The sequence below is a fragment of the Bos indicus x Bos taurus genome, chromosome 4 (assembly GCF_003369695.1).
Source record: "Bos indicus x Bos taurus breed Angus x Brahman F1 hybrid chromosome 4, Bos_hybrid_MaternalHap_v2.0, whole genome shotgun sequence".
In the NCBI taxonomy this organism is placed as follows: domain Eukaryota; kingdom Metazoa; phylum Chordata; class Mammalia; order Artiodactyla; family Bovidae; genus Bos; species Bos indicus x Bos taurus.
The window spans coordinates 90576947-90595303 of NC_040079.1; the positions used below are offsets into that span (position 1 = coordinate 90576947).

General features: G+C 33.9%; 1 protein-coding gene across 2 annotated transcripts in view; it reads right to left on the reverse strand.

The window, feature by feature from the left end:
* Nucleotides 1-735: 735 nt before the first annotated feature.
* ITGB8 (integrin subunit beta 8) overlaps nucleotides 736-18357 on the reverse strand; it is a 98164-nt gene continuing 80542 nt past the window's right edge. For both annotated transcript variants that reach the window (XM_027539961.1, XM_027539962.1), the window contains 6 exons: nucleotides 17438-17572; nucleotides 14374-14779; nucleotides 11712-11937; nucleotides 10376-10482; nucleotides 6583-6746; nucleotides 736-6486 (listed from right to left, as the gene is read on the reverse strand). In XM_027539961.1, coding sequence (XP_027395762.1) covers nucleotides 6364-6486; nucleotides 6583-6746; nucleotides 10376-10482; nucleotides 11712-11937; nucleotides 14374-14779; nucleotides 17438-17572 — 1161 coding nt within the window. In that variant the 3' untranslated portion in view covers nucleotides 736-6363. The remainder of the gene's footprint in view (nucleotides 6487-6582; nucleotides 6747-10375; nucleotides 10483-11711; nucleotides 11938-14373; nucleotides 14780-17437; nucleotides 17573-18357) is intronic.

Sequence of the window (18357 nt, forward strand, 5' to 3'; positions counted from 1 at the left end):
ATCCACCTGCCAGTGCGGGAGATACAAGAGATGTGGATTTGATCTCTGGGTTAGGAAGATCTCGTGGAGAAGGAAATGCCAACCTGTTTCAGTATTCTTGCCTGGGAAATCTCAAAGACAGAGGAGACTATCCATGGGGTTCCAAAGAGTTGGACATGACTGAGCGACTAAGCACACACACACACCCACACACTCAAATATTCCATTGTATGTGTACCACATCTTTTTTATTCATTCCTCTGCTGATGGACACTTAGGTTGTTTCCATGTCCTGGCTATTATAAATAGAGCCTTCTCCACTAGATTAAACAAAGAAAAATCACAACACAAGGGTATTCCATAAATTTCGCTTGTTTAAATGTGGCTCTGGAGAATGTGCAGTTAAAGATTATGAACATGTTATGTTTGTATCAAGGTGATGGTAGAAGCCTTTGGTTGCTAAAAAAAAAAAGCCCAATTTGTTTTTTAGCTAATTTTTCAGTTCTTTGTAATTAGGATATTTCTTCTGCTCTCACCACTGGGCAGCTATGAAGGAAAATAGATCAATGAGAATGACCTTACATCTTTATTATTGACTCTACAGTTTTCCAGTAATAGGAGCTTTTTGGAATTATATGATGTCCTCTATGGATGACAATGTATGAATGTTACTACATTTCCTTGTGTGACAGTGTGCTATTTCCTGGCAGTGCTGAGGGTCATGTAGCACACAATGATAAATAAAGAAACATCCTGTGCATTCTTAGATCTTCACATTTTTATTTTGAAACAGAATTCCATATCGGTTAACACCTACTTTTAAACAAAATGATGCATTAATTAAATGCCTTGTCATAACTGTTATAAGCTCTGTTAGAAAAATAAACATCTCACAACAAACTACAGTATCAGCTTTTTAATAAATACATAAACCAAAGTTAGTAGTCAATCAGAATTATATGAACAGGCTCATAGTATCTAAGTGAAATTATTGTATCCCCAATTTTCTATGTCATTTAAGGCAATTTAAATTTCTGTATAATTCAAAGTCAGAAATAGTAAGAAACTTGTTTAATGACAATTTCTTTCTTAGAACTATTTTGATTTCAAATACTTTAATTTAAAAATACACTCTATATTAAAATGTTTTCTACAGAGGCAGGAGTTGTTAAATGAAACACATAGGTATATTACTGATAATTTAAAAACATTACTAATTTTTTGCAGATTTAAAAAACTTTAATGAAGTAACTGGTAAATGTAAAATAGTTTTAAACTTATGTTAAATATATACAAAATGAATTTCTATATTAATATGTGCAAATTTATATTTTATTATAATTTAGAATTAAAATATTTTATATTCAGTATTTTAAAGAAAATCTATGTGCCATATTTGTCATTGTATGGAATTGTTATCAAAATCACATTTATCTGTGGTACAGTGTAAAGTTAGTAAAGACTTTTTTACACAAATCGTACATTTCCATCCTTGATGACTGCAGTTTTTTTTTTTTAATTGTTGAATAGATGATTTTAACTGAAATAGGCTGTGGAGCTTAGAAACCTGATTAATAGAGATAGTTTATGAAGATAAATTTTTGTGGGAAAGTAATCCAGGTAGATAAAGGAGTAGTGTTGTTACTCTCAGGTATTTCATTGACAGCTGCCCAGATAGCTGAACAATTGTTTCATGTAAGTCAAATAATTTAAATATGCAGTTTTATGAGTCATTACATGGGCTTAAGGTGAGTTTATGAAAGCCAAAGAGAAAAATCAAACAAAAGAATAGAAAGGACATAGAAAAATAAAAATGTAAGAGGACTTTAAGGGAAAATTTCCTTACAACACTGATTGGTTGTATGATACTTTTCTTCTATCATTGACATAAGACACATAAAATGGTTCAAAATCTTAAAATTGCAAAAATTTAAATCTAAATGTGATGATTTTATGTAATATTTTTCCAGTTAATTCTGTTTAAGAGTGAGATGATCACATGAAAGTATTCTTTAGAGAGTAATAGAATAAACATTTGTTAACAAACCTGGGAGAAACTCAGTCATTCTTGTCAGTTAGGTTAGGGTTTGCTGAAGCATAAACAGAAAGTTGAAAGAGCTTTTATATAAAGGTCTGCAGGATCTAAACTCATAATCAGATGGTTAGGCTTCATGTTAAGTGGTAATGTGATTCGGATGTACTGAAAACTGACTTCACGTGTTATCGTACGTGTGTTCTTAAATATTTATATAGAAATGAATGTCTCTATACCCGTGAACATTTAGTTAAAGATGAATTAGTGTAATATTTATTTAAGTAAAATTATAAAAACTGCATCTTAGAGGCCAATAATCACAAGATATATTTCAGAGATGTTAAATTGAAAAGTAGATATCTTAGACTTAATGAAATATGAACATGTATAACCCATAATAAATTGGCCATTGAAGAATTATAAGAAAAAAGGGGAATGATCTGAAAGAATGCTAGTTTCATATTTATTTGAAAATATGTCTCAGCTTGCATTGCATTAAGTGGAGTTCTTAAGGTCAGTATAAATAAGGATAGTTGTAAATTAAATGTTAAGAGTAAATAAAATAATATAATATGCACAAGATTGAACTTCCAAGTATCTGTATTTCATTAGATACTTTTATTAAAATATATGGATCTCAAATCCCTTAAAATTGAAATAAGCTTGAACAGTTGTAAACATTTAAAATTCTCAGTTTTTAATGGGTCTTTGTTTAGGTACATAGATTCAAATGACTTTTAAAATCATTAAGAGATATTTGGAAATGAAGAACTTCATTATATTATTATAGGCAGTTATTTTTCACAATTAGGCTAATTGAACTTGAAGTTTGGGGGCAATCTCTTAGGAAAAGTGAGTAGAAAAAAAATAGGGGTAAGAAAAGGAAGGAAAAGCCATTGAGTTTAACTTATTATAAAGGTATCATAAGGAATATAATTCTATGGAGAAAAATTTTCATAATCCATCATAATTATATTTCAACATTGTATGGATGTCCATTGTCATGCATAAGAATATCTTCAATAGCGATTAAGTGTATATTCAAAATGTTTGAAATTTATTCTTTAGTGGAGTATTGCATCTGATGCATCCACTAATTTTGAGTTTTGACAAATTTGCCTCTAGAGAAATCTATTCTATGTAATCTTAGATTTTTGTATTTGTTTAAACCAAACTAAATTGAACGTTTAGGACATAATCAGAGTTTTAGTGAATTTTTGAGTCTTTCAGAGAATGTCTGTACATAAATATTAATAAATTAAAAAAAGATGCTTATAAATCCACACATATTGCAGTATAAAGATATCCCCAGAGAAGTAAAATTCATACAGTTATATTGTAGTGTATATATGGCCTATTTCTAAATCATGACGTACTTTAGGGCACAGAAATGCTGTCGTACCAAAAGAGTTGTTCAAGTTCTTAACTTCGTTAACCATTTAAAGTTTCACTACTTGTGTTTAATATCAGTGAATCTCAAAAGGCTCCTCTGGTCATATTAGTTGAAATAGGCTTTGTTTACATAAATTATTTAATCTAAGAATACCCTGTTTTCCCTTAACTTTTCATTAATTCTAACTAATCAAATATTAATTATCTCTCACAAGGAAAATATCAATTATTCAAGTAAATATAAGCTCTAAAATCTTTAAGAATTAGATCTTTAAATAAAAAAGGAAAGCACAAGACATCACAAGCATAACTGCAATCACCATCTAGCATCAAACTGCCTATCAGGAAGCTTGTCCCTTCCTATGAGAAGAGACTTGTTTCATTATAAATTAGTGCAAACTAATGAGAGTGTCCAAATATCCATCCCTTTTTTTTAAGGATTTCATTTTATTATCCTCTTTTGGATAATTCAGCCCACATAGACATTAGTTAATGAACCTTGTAATGTTTTAAAAATTCTAAATGTGTCAAAGTTTTCAGTATTTCAATGAATGGATATTTTCCACTTTTTCCTTTGGGGGCTGACAGGTATTCATTTATTTCCTTTTTTAAAAGAATGTAATGTGTGACAGGCAAGCTGCTAAAACAATTATTATGTTATCCTTGGTGATCAAAGGTATTTTACATAAGTGAGTCACAATACTGAATTATGTCAATGCCGCTGATCACTCATTCGGGGAAGGAAATACTGCTCAATTTAGCATCGTAATTGCCTGGCTTCAGGGGATGGCTGATGGAACTACTGTGTCTTTTGGTTCTGGAACAACTTATTATACATTTTTGAATCTTCTTTAGGGTGGATGGGATATAGTCTTCATCGAAATGTAGACATCTGGCACTTTGATTAACTCAAGTGCTGGAAGACAGAAAATCGGGGAAGCTGATTGTAAGAGGACATTTAAAAGGAATTTAAAACAACTTCCTTTGTTGTCATATGCAAAGCTCTGTGCTGTACACAGGACTATTTGACTTCTAGCCAATAAAATCAGAGTGAATAACTCTAAGGATATGGTAGTTGTGATGAAGTTCCTGTTAGGGAAGATAAAAGTTCATCACCTCTGTATCAAGCTCTTGGACTGAGCACTGCACGACCCCAGGGGAAATGCTGTTCACACAGCCTGTGTGAATAGACTTCTCTCTGCTGCTGCTAAGTCGCTTCAGTCATGTCCGACTCTGTGCGACCCCATAGATGGCAGCCCACCAGGCTCCCCCGTCCCTGGGATTCTCCAGGCAAGAAAACTGGAGTGGGTTGCCATTTCCTTCTCCAATGCATAAAGTGAAAAGTGAAAGTGAAGTCGCCCAATCGTGTCTGACTCTTCTCGACACCATGGACCGCAGCCCACCAGGCTCCTCCGTCCAAGGGATTTTCCAGGCAAGAGTACTGGAGTGGGGTGCCATTGCCTTCTCCGCTAGTTAGGCCATTTTGCAGTCTGTTAGAAGCTGATTAGCAGAAAGACTGGATGCCAACCATGGACAATTCGGTTTGAATTACTTTTTTCTGCTTTGTTTTAGAATTGTCATACTCATTCACTTAAGACTTCAGTAAATCACATTTAAAAATACTTGCCAATTGACTATTTTAAAGATTCAAGAGGTAGTATGACATTGTTCAGTGAGCACTGGCCTGGCAGTAAAATAGTTCTCTTTGAGTGCTGCCACTTAGTCACTGAGGGGTTTTTGAAAAATCATTTGAACTTTCTGAGCCTCAGTTCCCCTGAATAACCACAAGCGTGAATTAGCTTATTTCTAAAGATATTGTCTATTCTTCTCTAATTGTGTATTTTTAGAATTCTGGTGAGTTGGATTGAGGGGATTCAGGGAAAGAATATCCTTAGACTGCTTCAAAGGGCAAAAGTAATATAGCTTAATTTAGTTTTAACTTGAAAAATATTACTATTTGCTTTGAATAAATATTGGAGAAATCACATTCAAAACTGTGGCACTTTGCTTGAGGCAAAGTTTCTAAATATTTTGTGAATTTCAACCTGATGATTAGACAAATGAAGTGGTAAAATAATCCATCCAGTTTACCAGGTAAGAAGATCTAAAACTCTACATCAGCAAACAATGAAGCTGTTCAGATTTTGATGTTACTTGAAGTGTCCCTTATTAAACATTGAACTTTGAAAAATATTCTAATAAAGTGACATTGTATTATTATTAGTTTTTTATGGCAGTAGTAACTTAGCACTTATTAATCCAGTCATCTGTGACATATATAAACTTATCCTGTAAGAAAGAAAACCAAAATATAAAGGCAAAGAGGAAAGAATGTTAGAATTAGTATCCATCTTGTCAAAGAAAACAAACACACATGCATAAAACTACTATTTCAAAAGCAATATCCCTCAAGATTAAGGTTTTATCTGTTTATCTCTTGAACGAATGAAACACTAATCATTTATTCATCTGTCTGGTCTTATCTGTTCACTGCTGCCAGTTGTTGAAGTGCTTGGCAACATTAGTATAACTGCATTATTCGTTTGTCTGCATGTTTGGTGCAGGGATTACGGTAGCCTTGTAGTGACACAATGCCAAAACTATCTCACAGCATTGTCTCTCTGGGAAGTGTACAAATGGTGGGTACCTGTAAAGTGTAGTCAGTGCTCTTCAGATAATCTACATTCTATGCTGATCTAAATAAGTTATATATTACAGTAAAGTGCTACAATGACACTAGTATCAAACAGTAGTAAGACACATTTTTCTCTGAAAAATTCAGCAGCAGTGTGAGTCACATGATGATGAGGATGCTTGTCAGTCTTCATTCGAGTAGACAACCAGCAACTGGCATGATCTAGCAAGTTTGTCTCTTCCTGTGACTTCTAAAATAGTAAATTTTAGGAGCAATTATTTAAAATCCAGTTTCCCATAAGGTACTTTCTTTTTTTATCATTTTAGAAGTTGCACCTGAAAGTTTCATGAGCATTTAATTTGCTAATGTCCATTTTTATTTCTTCAGGTTTTTCACGTCGGTAGGTTACTGCTCTTGTGCAAACACTTTGCAGAATCAACTTGTCCTTGATAAGGAAGAAATATTATCATTAATTAAGAGCCTAAATATTGAAAGTAGACAATAACACACTGATAGTAATTCATTTTTAGAATTCACTGACCTTTTTTGAGGCTGACACCCTGTAATCTGCCGAGGACTTAATTTTATTATTATTCCATTGTAGTATCACCTGTCTAATGATCAGGACTTTAAGCAACCCAATCAAGAAGGTGACAATGAAAATGATGAAAAATATTCTCAAGTAGCTTGGACTAGAGAGGCATTCTGTAAAGAAGCAAATAATACATGGTTTAAAAAACTGGAATGAGTAAATCAAAGGATTCTAACAGTAGTATTAGAAATAAATAATGTTTATCATCTCAATTAATAGGATCAGAGATATTTGCAAATCTACATTTTCAAAACGAAGGACTTCCATTGTTGTTGATTCAAAAGTAAACTAATTATTATTACACATTTATTATTCAAGTATTTTTAACAAAAAACTCTCCTTCAGAGAATAGCCACAATTAAGGTATTCAATAAGATTATTTCTTTTCAGCTTGATTCTTGTACTAACTAGAATATTTCCAAATCCTTAACTAAATGTGATTTCAACCACGACAGAGAGAAGGACAGTTTTTGTGGTATGATGTGGATCACTAAGTGGAAAATAGGATATAAGAATTATTTAACAGCTCCATGCATTAACATATGTTTTTCTTGTTATGCTTACTCCTCATTTGTTACACATCAGTAATGGAAAATAAAGTAAACATCTGCAGAAGCTAAAATTAGTACTACTCTCATAGATGAATAAATATTTCCTTTGAAACTGTAGTGTAAGTTTTCATTATTATTACACGTAGCTTCTCCAGGAAATGGGAGTGTACAGTTTGGGACAATACCCAAATCTCTTTCCTCGATTGTTATTAATTTATTTTTTACTTGTCTTTTAACTAAATCTATCATATTCTGCTTCTAAAAATACCACTTTTTGTTTTTTAAGAGCAGATAATTACTAGCTGGAAAAGGAAATGCTGTATTAAGAGGGGCAGGCTAGGTCCCTGTTTTAGCACTGGACCTTTGGCAAGCTCTAGTTGGAAAGTCTACAGCCTCTGTGGCTGCCAGAGGTATTACCCTAATCTAAGAGGAACATGGTTGCATAATACACAAGTATTCCACAGAACTCATCAGCTGCCCCACACTCACAGAGTTACCTCCCAGCCTAAAGTGCCATGTGCTTTTCTGCACATTCTCCAGACTTTGGGGACTTCATCTAACTGTCTGAAAGTCTCCTTGAGAAGGCCTTTCGGGAGGCGACCTAACAAGACTTAGAAAAGCAGTCACCCAGTCATGAGTGATTTCTGTTTGAATTCCCCCGGATGACCAAGCATGCTCTTAAACAGCCAAGAATTCAGTAAAAAGGGCAAGGGCTCATCTCCAAGTGGGAAGACTTAGAGCCAGTTTTTTTTTTTTTTTTCATCATAATGTTAAGGTTCCTTGAAAGAAGTGCTAAAAGGAGACTGGAGGACAACTAATTGGAGTAGAAGCACCAAACCCAAGTGTGAGTCCCCCTGTGTTATGGTCTCATACATAGAGAGAATCCAAGATGCTCTATTAAAAGGTGTTACCTTTGGTAGTGCCCAGGTTCATGACATGCACGCCTTTCATTTCCCTTGGCCAACTTAGAATAGTAATCAGCTAAGGGGGCGCGTGGCTTGATCTCACTTTCTGGCTTCTTTCCTAGTAGGAGTTTAGCCAGGAAAAGCAAAATAACCCTTTAAGTGTGATCAAGTGGATAGATAATAGAGGTGGTTAACAAATGCCCTTTTTCCTCTCCTTGCACCAGAGTTGTGAAGGGGAGGGGAGCCCTCTAGCTATTAATACTAATACATTTTATAAATATTTCTAATGGTTTAGGGTGGAAGACATTTTCAGGATTCAAACCTGTATGCATTTAAAAATTTTTAATTTTGGAGAACCAAAAATTTAGCTCCAGCCATGCCTCTTTTCTTAGTTTAGGTCAAGCAAGGGATTTTCCTAAGGAGCTTTAAGGGAATACATTTTGTTAGCCACACTTAGGTCAAAATAGGTTTATTTACTTAACATAATAAATTACATGTTGACAGTCAGTGCTCTATTTATTAGAAAAGGCACTTGGCTTTTGGGTGTGATTGTTGCAGCCCCATCTGGCAGCACATGGGCTCTTTTCAAATCTAAATTTATTATGGGCTAAGGTTAGTATGGATATCAGGGGAGAGGAAACAAAACTCTGGAGAAAGTTTATTCTTCTGTGCAATCTCTCTAAGACCTAGAATTATTCTTACAGGTTGGAAGAGAGACCAGAAATAATAGTAGCAGTAGGAATGTTCTCAATGAATACATAATTTCAGGCTTCATTTCGAATTCTTATATAGTTTAACATCTTAAACCTGAACAAAAGGAAGGCACTGGCATTTGGGTTCTAGTTAACTTTTGTCCAAAATGGTCTTTGAATGTAGAGTTCACATGTTTCTTTCATTCATGTATCATCTTTTAAATTTTTTTAATGTTCACTGGCTTAATTCACACAACTCTTTGAGGTTGATATTATTTTCATTTTATAGATGAGAAAACTGAGGCTCAGGGAAATTTTGTAAGATGGTTAATACTGCTTAGCTACTATTAAGAGTATCAGTAAACATGCTTAAGCCAAGGTCTTCAGACTAAAATTTCCATACCATTTCCATTGTTCCATCTTTATATTTATTCACCGTGGAAAAAAAGCTGTGCTCTGCTCTGTTGTGTCCGACTCTCTGCAGCCCCATGGACTGTAGCCTACCAGGCTCCTCTGTCCATGGAATTTTCCAGGAAAGAGTACTGGAGCAGGTTGCCATTTCTTACTCCAGGGGATCTTCCCAACCCAGGGATGGAACCCATATCTCTTGCATCTCCTGCATTGGCTAGAAGATTCTTTACCACTAGGGCCACCTGGGAAGCTCTCATTCAACTCTAGATTATATTTGCATCAGAATGAAAATTATTGCCTTTTGAAGGAAGGAATTGCCTTTTGAAGTTATATACTTCTCAAAAGCAGATCATTACTACCTAGAATTTTTTTTTTTTTTTTGCATCACCCGAAACATGAAAGTAAATGTTAGTTTCACATGAGGAAGCTTATGACTGGATGCAGGTTTGGGTTGTGGAGGATAATTATGGCTCCATAGACCGGAGAGTTGATGCTTTCGAACTGTGGTGTTGGAGAAGACTCTTGAGAGTCCCTTGGACTGCAAGGAGATCCAACTAGTCCATTCTAAAGGAGATCAATCCTGGTGTTCTTTGGAAGAACTGATGCTAAAGCTGAAACTCCAATACTTTGGCCACCTCATGCAAAGAGTTAACTCATTGGAAAAGACTCTGATGCTGGGAGGGATTGGGGGCAGGAGGAGAAGGGGATGACAGAGGATGAGATGGCTGGAACGCATCACTGACTTGATGGACGTGAGTCTGAGTGAACTCTGGGAGTTGGTGATGGGCAGGGAGGCCTGGCGTGCTGCAATTCATGGGGTCTCAAAGAGCTGGACACGACTGAGCGACGGAACTGAACTGAACTGAGACCTTGTCTTTAAAGGTGAAATGGACTCTACATAGGAAACGCCTATTCTTGGCTCATGAGGTCTCTCAAGAAAATCTGTTTGGTGTAATTCCATGGAGTTGCATAGCATGTGAATTTAGCTGGGTAGTTGAGATGAGAGATCGAACAGTTTAGTCATACCATGGCAAATATCCTCAAACGGTTTTATAGAGTACCATTTCTGGGAGACTGTAAACATTGAAGCAGTTATTTCTTTTTTTTAGGATGGTTGAGCTTTTTGGGAGAACATGGTTCTCTACAGATACTTCAGGACTTTGATTATTAAACTTTTGTTTACCTGATGTTTGGTCCACATAATGCTGTTCTTTGAGAGCACATGAAGTTTTACACCGATCAAGTATAGCTTGAGACAGATTGTGAGGGTGAAGGCATTGCACACAATTCCTATAAGGGGAAATAGAAGTGAAAACGTTTAATTCTTTAAAAGGTTGTAGCTTGTAGTATTTTCTGTAAACAATAAAATGTCCAAATAGGGTACTTTTTTAGGACAGCAGACTTGTTAAACTGGGAAAGAGACCTGTGACATTTATTTGTAATCTTGGCTGAATTTAATACCAAGCAAAATTACATTCTAGCCACTTAAAATATTGTAATGTATAAAATCAACATAATGATATTTTTTGTATTGAAAATAAAATTTCTAGGAAAAGAATAAGATAGTCTTACTATAAAATCAAAAACAAAACCAGCCAGCACAGCTGTTTTAGAAAATGAATATTATGGTACTACTAGAAAAATTTTGCAATGAATATACAGTTCAAATTCTGATTGAGTTGACTAGAAATACCTCCATCATTATCTTCCTAATGAGTTACATAACCTCTTATGCATAATTGTGAAAACTGGAGAATATCTTTTAAAAAATGAAAAAAACAAATTGTAAGCCAGTTATATTTTGAGTAGTTGTCTTTGAGCAGTTAATTACTGGCACAAAACAACAATGCTGCCATTATTTAATATAACCTTTTACTTATCCATCACTTCTTTCTAGAGTGCTTCATAGCTACTACTCTTTTATCTTTAAAAGAATAAAAATAAAACAATAATAACAGGTAACATTTATTCTATGATTACTGTGCACCAAGTACAAAAGTTTAGGGCTTTTTTGCATGAACATCTAATTTAATTATTTCACAGAATTATAGCACAGTATTATTATTATCTGCATTTTTGATATCATGAAACTAAGGCGCAGAGAATTTAAACAATTTTGTCCTAGATCAAAAAGCTAATTAATAGTAAGCTGGGAAGCAGCCAGCTCCTAAATCATAACATTGTACATCTTAAACTTACACAAGATTATCCATCAATTACATCTCAAGAAAGCTGGGGGGACAGCCCCACTGAATCTTTATTAACACTGAATATTATTCTTTAAAAAAAAAACTTTCAAAAAAGGCAGTGAATACCTAGATAAATTCTCATGCATGATCCAAGATTGGAGTCTAAGTCTTCAAATTCCTAAATTCCTCATTCTGTTCTTTTTTAGCATGATGATAATTTGTCTGGAGAAGATCCAGCAACTTTTTGGTTAAGGTAGGCAAAACAGCAAAGATTCAACATGGCTAAATGAAGGACTGTTTTACGTAGGTTTGGAACCAGAAAACACATACCAGTTTTCACTGCAGCCTGTGTGACATGTGGGACAATGTTCACAGAAACGGCCGATGCTCCTGGGATCAGTGCACTCACACCTGCCACATACACATGTGCCTCTCCCACTACACACTTGGCCCTTTGGACTGACACAGAGCTGGGCAGATGCAGATGGGCACTGGCAGCGATCCCCTTCCCAGCCCCTGAAGCACTGGCATCTGCCGGCCTCACACTCTCCATGCCCTGCAACAAAGATACTCCGAGATCTAAGTTACCGAGATCACTGACTTTGTGAAGCATTTCCAAACATGAATTTCCCTTCCATCCCATGGAAACACACTGACAGTCAAGTGAATGGAAGCAGCATCATTTTCTATTTGTCTGACATAAACAATCCCAGGACTTAGGACTGACTATTTTTAAAGCTGTCCTATTGTAGATAATCTCCCTATGCTAATCTATTGTGCTGACAGTTGTGAATTCTGCCCTGCTGCAGTGGCTGCCCAGCTACTTGAAGGTCACTGTATATTCAGTTCTAAAGTAAAAAGACACAGATATAAAGAAGTAACAGAGGCTGAAGTAATGTTGTCTGATTTGAAATTAGAAAGAAAGGAGTATTTTATGAATAGCTTCCATAATTTTCTCTCCTAGTCGCTCATTATTGCTAAGGGCCTGGGATAACTTTGCATGTCCATTGGGCAAACTCTTCTAAGAGCTTCAGTTCTGCTAGTGCCTTGATTAAAGATGAGATCTCCAGGGAAGCTGAAATAATCCTTTCACATCTTCAGCACATTATGTAGCAGGTTAGTGGTGCATGTCTTAATAAGGTATGTTGTGAAATGTTATTAGGTGGTAAATGAGAGAAAGCAAGAGAGAAATCAGGGTGGTATGTTTGTGCATGTTGGAGTTGAGGAAGAACACTGATTATACTTAGTTAAGTGGGTTTTAGCCTGTAGAAAGTAGCCAAAATTTAATATGTTAATGTGAACTATAAATTTTCAAGAGAGGGTACATTTTCAGGGCTGTATAATGTTTTTCAAGTTTATCTGACCAAAGACTTTTCCTTCCTTCCTTTTTTCCTTCCTTTCTTCTCCCTCCCTCCTCCTTCCCTTCCTTTTCTTTGTTCCCTCAATTTCTGGCTTATGCCCTCTCTCCTTTTATTGTGGAGCATCTTACAGTGTAACTGTTCCATAGCCTCTACTGTTGGATCAGCTCAATTTGTTAACTGTAAAATTAATGATATCCAGGCCAAGCAAATGCCTGCCAGACTCAATTTTCTATATACGGGCTACATGCCTAATACTAGCCCGCTGATCTGTGAACATGTGTTATTATTTTCAAAGGACCTTAGTGAAGAAAATACTTGTCAGCCTACAGTTTGTGGTTATAATTTATATACAAATAATTCAAAGCAGATTCTCAATTTCCTCTGTAACAGTAGTTATCATAGTCATGTAGAAGGACCAATACATTGATTTTTAATATTTTACTGTTAACAGAGACTGGGATTCTCAGTGTCTCAACATTTCAGACTTCATTGAGAGCTTGACAGCTATAGAAAATGATGACCTCAGAATTCTTTCTCTTCCCTGTCCCAATCAGTTTTAGCACTGAAAAACTTAAGACAATAATTATGGGTTTATTCTAAAGTCATCTATAACCCCTTCTACCTAGATGCCAAGTACAGCTGAATAAATTTTTTAGAATATAAAATATTATGTGCATAAGATATAAAGGAAATTTTCCATCCCATGTTTATGTGAAATAGGGCACATTTTTTATTTATACAAGAATAAAAACGTATTTTGTGTATGTTTATTACTTTCCATAAGCTTACTACAATGAAATATTTCATGTTATCAGTAATTTAATATTTGCTTACCAAAATGCAAACATTAAAAAGGTACTTTAATAATAAAAGGATTTAGTACACTACCATAGAAAAATTAAGTAATTAAATAAGTATTTTGCATTAATTTTCAAATGTTGCATATATTTTCTAGAATTTAACCTCTAGGTGGCAGTAAACTGAATTAGCCAAAACATACTTTTGATATTTTTTGTTTTAAATTATTTCATTTTAAATTTTGGTCTGTATGTGGCCTCTGGACTAATCTTGATTTTTTTATAAAACCTGTATTTTCTTGAAGAGTACTGTCCTTTGACAATTCTGTTGCTGGTATTCCAAAAATAAAGTAGACAGGTTTATATACTACAGATTTATAATGCCATCTCTAATAACACATTAAGAATTTTACAGTGAAAGTATATTTTTATAGCTAACTATCCTCTGAACAAGATGAGGGGAGTGACCATTTATGAGGATAAATCAGAGTCTTCTAGAAGAATACCCAGATTATAGAAAATCTGTCAGACATTGTCAGTAATTTCCTTTTCTGGTATATGTCTTTACAAGGTCACAGCATTCTTGAAAATAATAACTAATTTTTGGTTTTAATTTTTAAGTATTTCCTGTACAAAATAATTTAAACTATAAATATCAGAATTATGTGCAGTATATTTGTGGCTATGTCCTAATTTCACAGACTTTGAAAGTTTAAATATCAGATTCAGATTCATGGTTGGTAATTATAAAGGTGTGATTTAAAGATACTTTAACATATATGCTAGCTTAATATACAACTATATAAATAACTGCATGTACATATTTATACTCACCAGCACACAGATTTCCATGATGATATGGACAAGAAAAGTCATCCTTTTCACAGTATTTTCCATACACTTTTCCAAACTTAATTTTGTGACATAAACATTTCCCACAAATGCAAACTCCTCTACCGCTGCAAACAGGTTGATCCTTGTGTGACTTGCAACTTTCAGAAGGAAATGTATCCTCATCAATATGACATTTATTCTCATCACACTGGAAGCACTTGGCATCTAGAAAAGTTTCTTCTACACACTTTCTTTTAGGTCCTCTGCTGTCATCACACTGACAGCTGCAATTTCTGTGTATATGAATTTTAGTGGTTTCATTGAAACCAATAGGTTTGATGATTGCATAGCTCTTTCCTCCTGTGACATCACATTTTTCCATTGTAACTGTTACATTGAAAAGAACCTAAATTTGTGGGTGAGAGGGAAAAAAGTACATTTATATACTTTGTTTTTATTACTAATATTATATATGTTAATGATATTTTAAGTCAATATTATACCATCTATAAGAAATTAATATTTATAAATTACACATGCATTCTTTTTTCATATGTAGACATAACACTACCTTTTAATTTCATTTTATTTCCTTATTAAGGAACTGGAGAGTTAAAGGATACAATGACTGAGACTTGCCTATCATGCACCATTAAATGGACATGGATTCAAACCTATTTGAAAGGTATCTACTTCTAATCATTCATTTATATCCTCAGATGATTTCTTAGCAAACTTGAGAGAGAATAGACCATTTTCTAGATCCAGTCCTTAACTTGTGGAGTTACGACAAATATTTGGCACTAGAGATAGATCAAATAAACTAAAGTCAAGGGCTTCTGCTCTACTGGTTTAAAACCCTGAAATGAACAATTGTCAAATGAACAATTTTTATTTTGTTTGTCTTTTCCTAGAGCCCAGGTAAAGTTTTGGAGTTAAATTTTAGTTTACACATAATGTTAAGAGGAAAACATGGGGCTTTCCCTGATGTTACTCAAGGGAAAAAGATTTAGGACTCTCAACTTTAAAGTCCTAAGATCTCAATACAAGGTCATACATTTTTCTCAGTGGAGATGTTAGTCTGCAACTAATGATCTGGCCTGGCAGGAATTGGTTTCCCCCATGAAACTACATAATTGCTTTCTCTTGCCAAATTCTTCTCAGTTTTTTCTCCACAACACAATTGGCTTAGTGTGTGTATTTATATTTGTTAACTCATCTTATAATCTTCAGGTAATTTGGCAAACAAGGTTTATAATTTTCTTCCATGTTAGACTGAGATATATTACAATTTAAAAATAATTTGTGCTAAGCTTTTTGGTCGGGATGGAGATAGATTAGGTAAATAGATATGGATGGATATATATATATGTGTGTATATATATATATGGAGATATATATATATATATATATATGACTATATAGAGATTTCCTCTTTCTTATGTATATAGATTATAGATATCCATCCCAACAAAAAAGCCTAACATAAATACATATACACACAAGCACAAACACACACACACAATAAGAAAGATCTAAATTTAGGTTTATATGTTATCTATATCCATGCAGAATTAGAATTAGTCTCATAATATTAAAATCAGTACAACTGATGTCAGACTTGAAATGTTTTTTTCTCTTTAAAATATTAAGGAGTAACAGGTTGTAAGATAATGTGGTCACTGCCAAAATTAAGTAGAGCAAAACTTGGGATTTCTATAATTAAGAGGTCAAATGACTCTTCTTGACAGTCAAACTGTTTATACCACTTTGTTGAAAATGAGGGAAAAAAGGGATGTAGACAAAGAAAAAGAAGTAAGCTAAACCATTCTGCCAAAATTGATTTTGAAAGAAAGAGCTTATTCTAAGAGGGTAATCCTTTCTCAAAAAGTAATAACTGCATTATTTTTTTGGGAGCACAAAAGAAAAAGTTTCTCTATATTCAGTGTAAATAAAACATATTTTTTGTAAACTGGTATAAAATGTCTTTTGGACAAAATTCAAGGAGTGATTATGGAGAAGCCAACAGAACTTGAATTTGAAATAATTAATTTCAAATATACAGTTTGTTGGAGCAACTGTACTATCTGCAGATTCTAAACTTCCCAAGAGGGAAAAGTATATTCTAACTAGAAAGAAAGGAAGATTCTCTTTTATTCAATCTTATTAACAGAATAGTAGTATTTTTAATCTTTCAATAGCTCTTTCTGTATAGCATGATATTAAAATAATTAATAACATCATAGAACCTTAGAGATGGATGGAAGAGTGATTAGAATATTCTAGTTCAAGTTATTTATTTAAAAATGAAGCAACTGATGCCTCACTGAGGTAAATGACTCACTGAAAATCACTTTGTTCTACAAGAATTTCTTTTTAAAGTATATTTCTGTGTGTTTACTCTCTCTTGTGCAAATCCTGGGAGAATCCCTATCTTCCATTGTCCTATTTCCTCATGCTGCTATAATCTGAGTCTCTTTTCCATATTTCATTCCTTTTTAGTTAAATGATGACACTTCTTTTTATTGTTGTCCTTAACAAATTTCCCTACTTCCTAGATCGTTATATTGAGATAATATAAGTGTCCTGGGACAGTCACAAAGTGAAAGATTTTATAATTCTTAATCCTTATCAACAGCTCCATCACTCCCATTCTTCTGTATTGCTTTTACCCTCAGCTTTCACATTTACTCTGAGAATTTTCAGATTTGAAACAAAAAGGTATTAGCATAATATAAGAAGAGACACTTATTGTTCCAGAAGATGTGATTTCCTAACCTATACTGGCTGTGTCATCAATAATAATAAAGTTATTATTATTAAATAAGTATTTAATATGATACATATTTATTTTAAAATAAGTACTAGAGAATTTGAGAGAACAGTCAGTGGAGTTACAACAAGTAGGAACTTTAGGAATAGACAATGAAAGTTACTTTGAAGTGTAAATGAGATTCTTAAGATCAGTAGTAAGCAAAGTTTTCAGAATGGTTTGAGTTTTCTGTGAGAAAGCATGCCAAACAAGTTAATTTACTTTAAATCGGAAAAACGCACACCCACATACTTCATCATTGCTTGTCACATTTCCGCATCCGTCTGTGCCTGGCTTTCTGGTCCCATCTGGACAAATGGCAGTAATGTTAAAGTAGATGCCTTTCACCTGGTTTTCCACCTGAACTTTCACTTCTGAAATGAGTTTCTGCAGAGATGACATTTTTTAGTTGTATACTATAGCAGTTTCAAATGTAAGCAACTAAACAAAAGTCAAGTTTATCATATCATTCTAGATTTAATTTTTTAACTAAATCAAAGAGTCTGCCTTTATAAAATCTTGATTAAAAACAGTATTTCCACATAATGACCTAGCTACATTTGAAATACATAAAAAAAATACTAAAGGATTAGATTATCTGTGTTCAAACTGCTCTATTTTTTTCACGTATTTCCATGACTGCATTTTGATCACTTCAGAGACATTTCTCACTCAGCCTGTGTTACAAAAATAATCATTTTAATCCAATAATATTTATATTTTGTGATAAAATTTGAAGAAAGCATTGAGAATACATACACAATATGATACATCATAGCACATAAATCTTAACAGCTTAAAGTCTGGAACACGCTTCTGACATGTACTGCTATTAAAACAACATTTCAGTTTCAGATACTTAAGACTATCATGGAATCTAAAATGTCTTACTGATACAGAATTGAAAGGTAAATTTTGTGGAGGCCATTTCTATACTGTAGGTATAAGAAATACCTGCCAGTTATGGCCCTGTAAATTCTCCAAGAATGGCCTAGGATTTTTGCCAAATCCCTGGAGCTTGCTTATTGTTTCAGTTCTTAATACTGAAATAGGGCCTCTTACTGGGCAGAAAATCATTCACTCATTTATTCACTTATATATACAGTCATTCAAAAAACATGTATGTATTGCCAGTTATGCTGATTATGTGTATCAAGCACAGCCTAATTTCT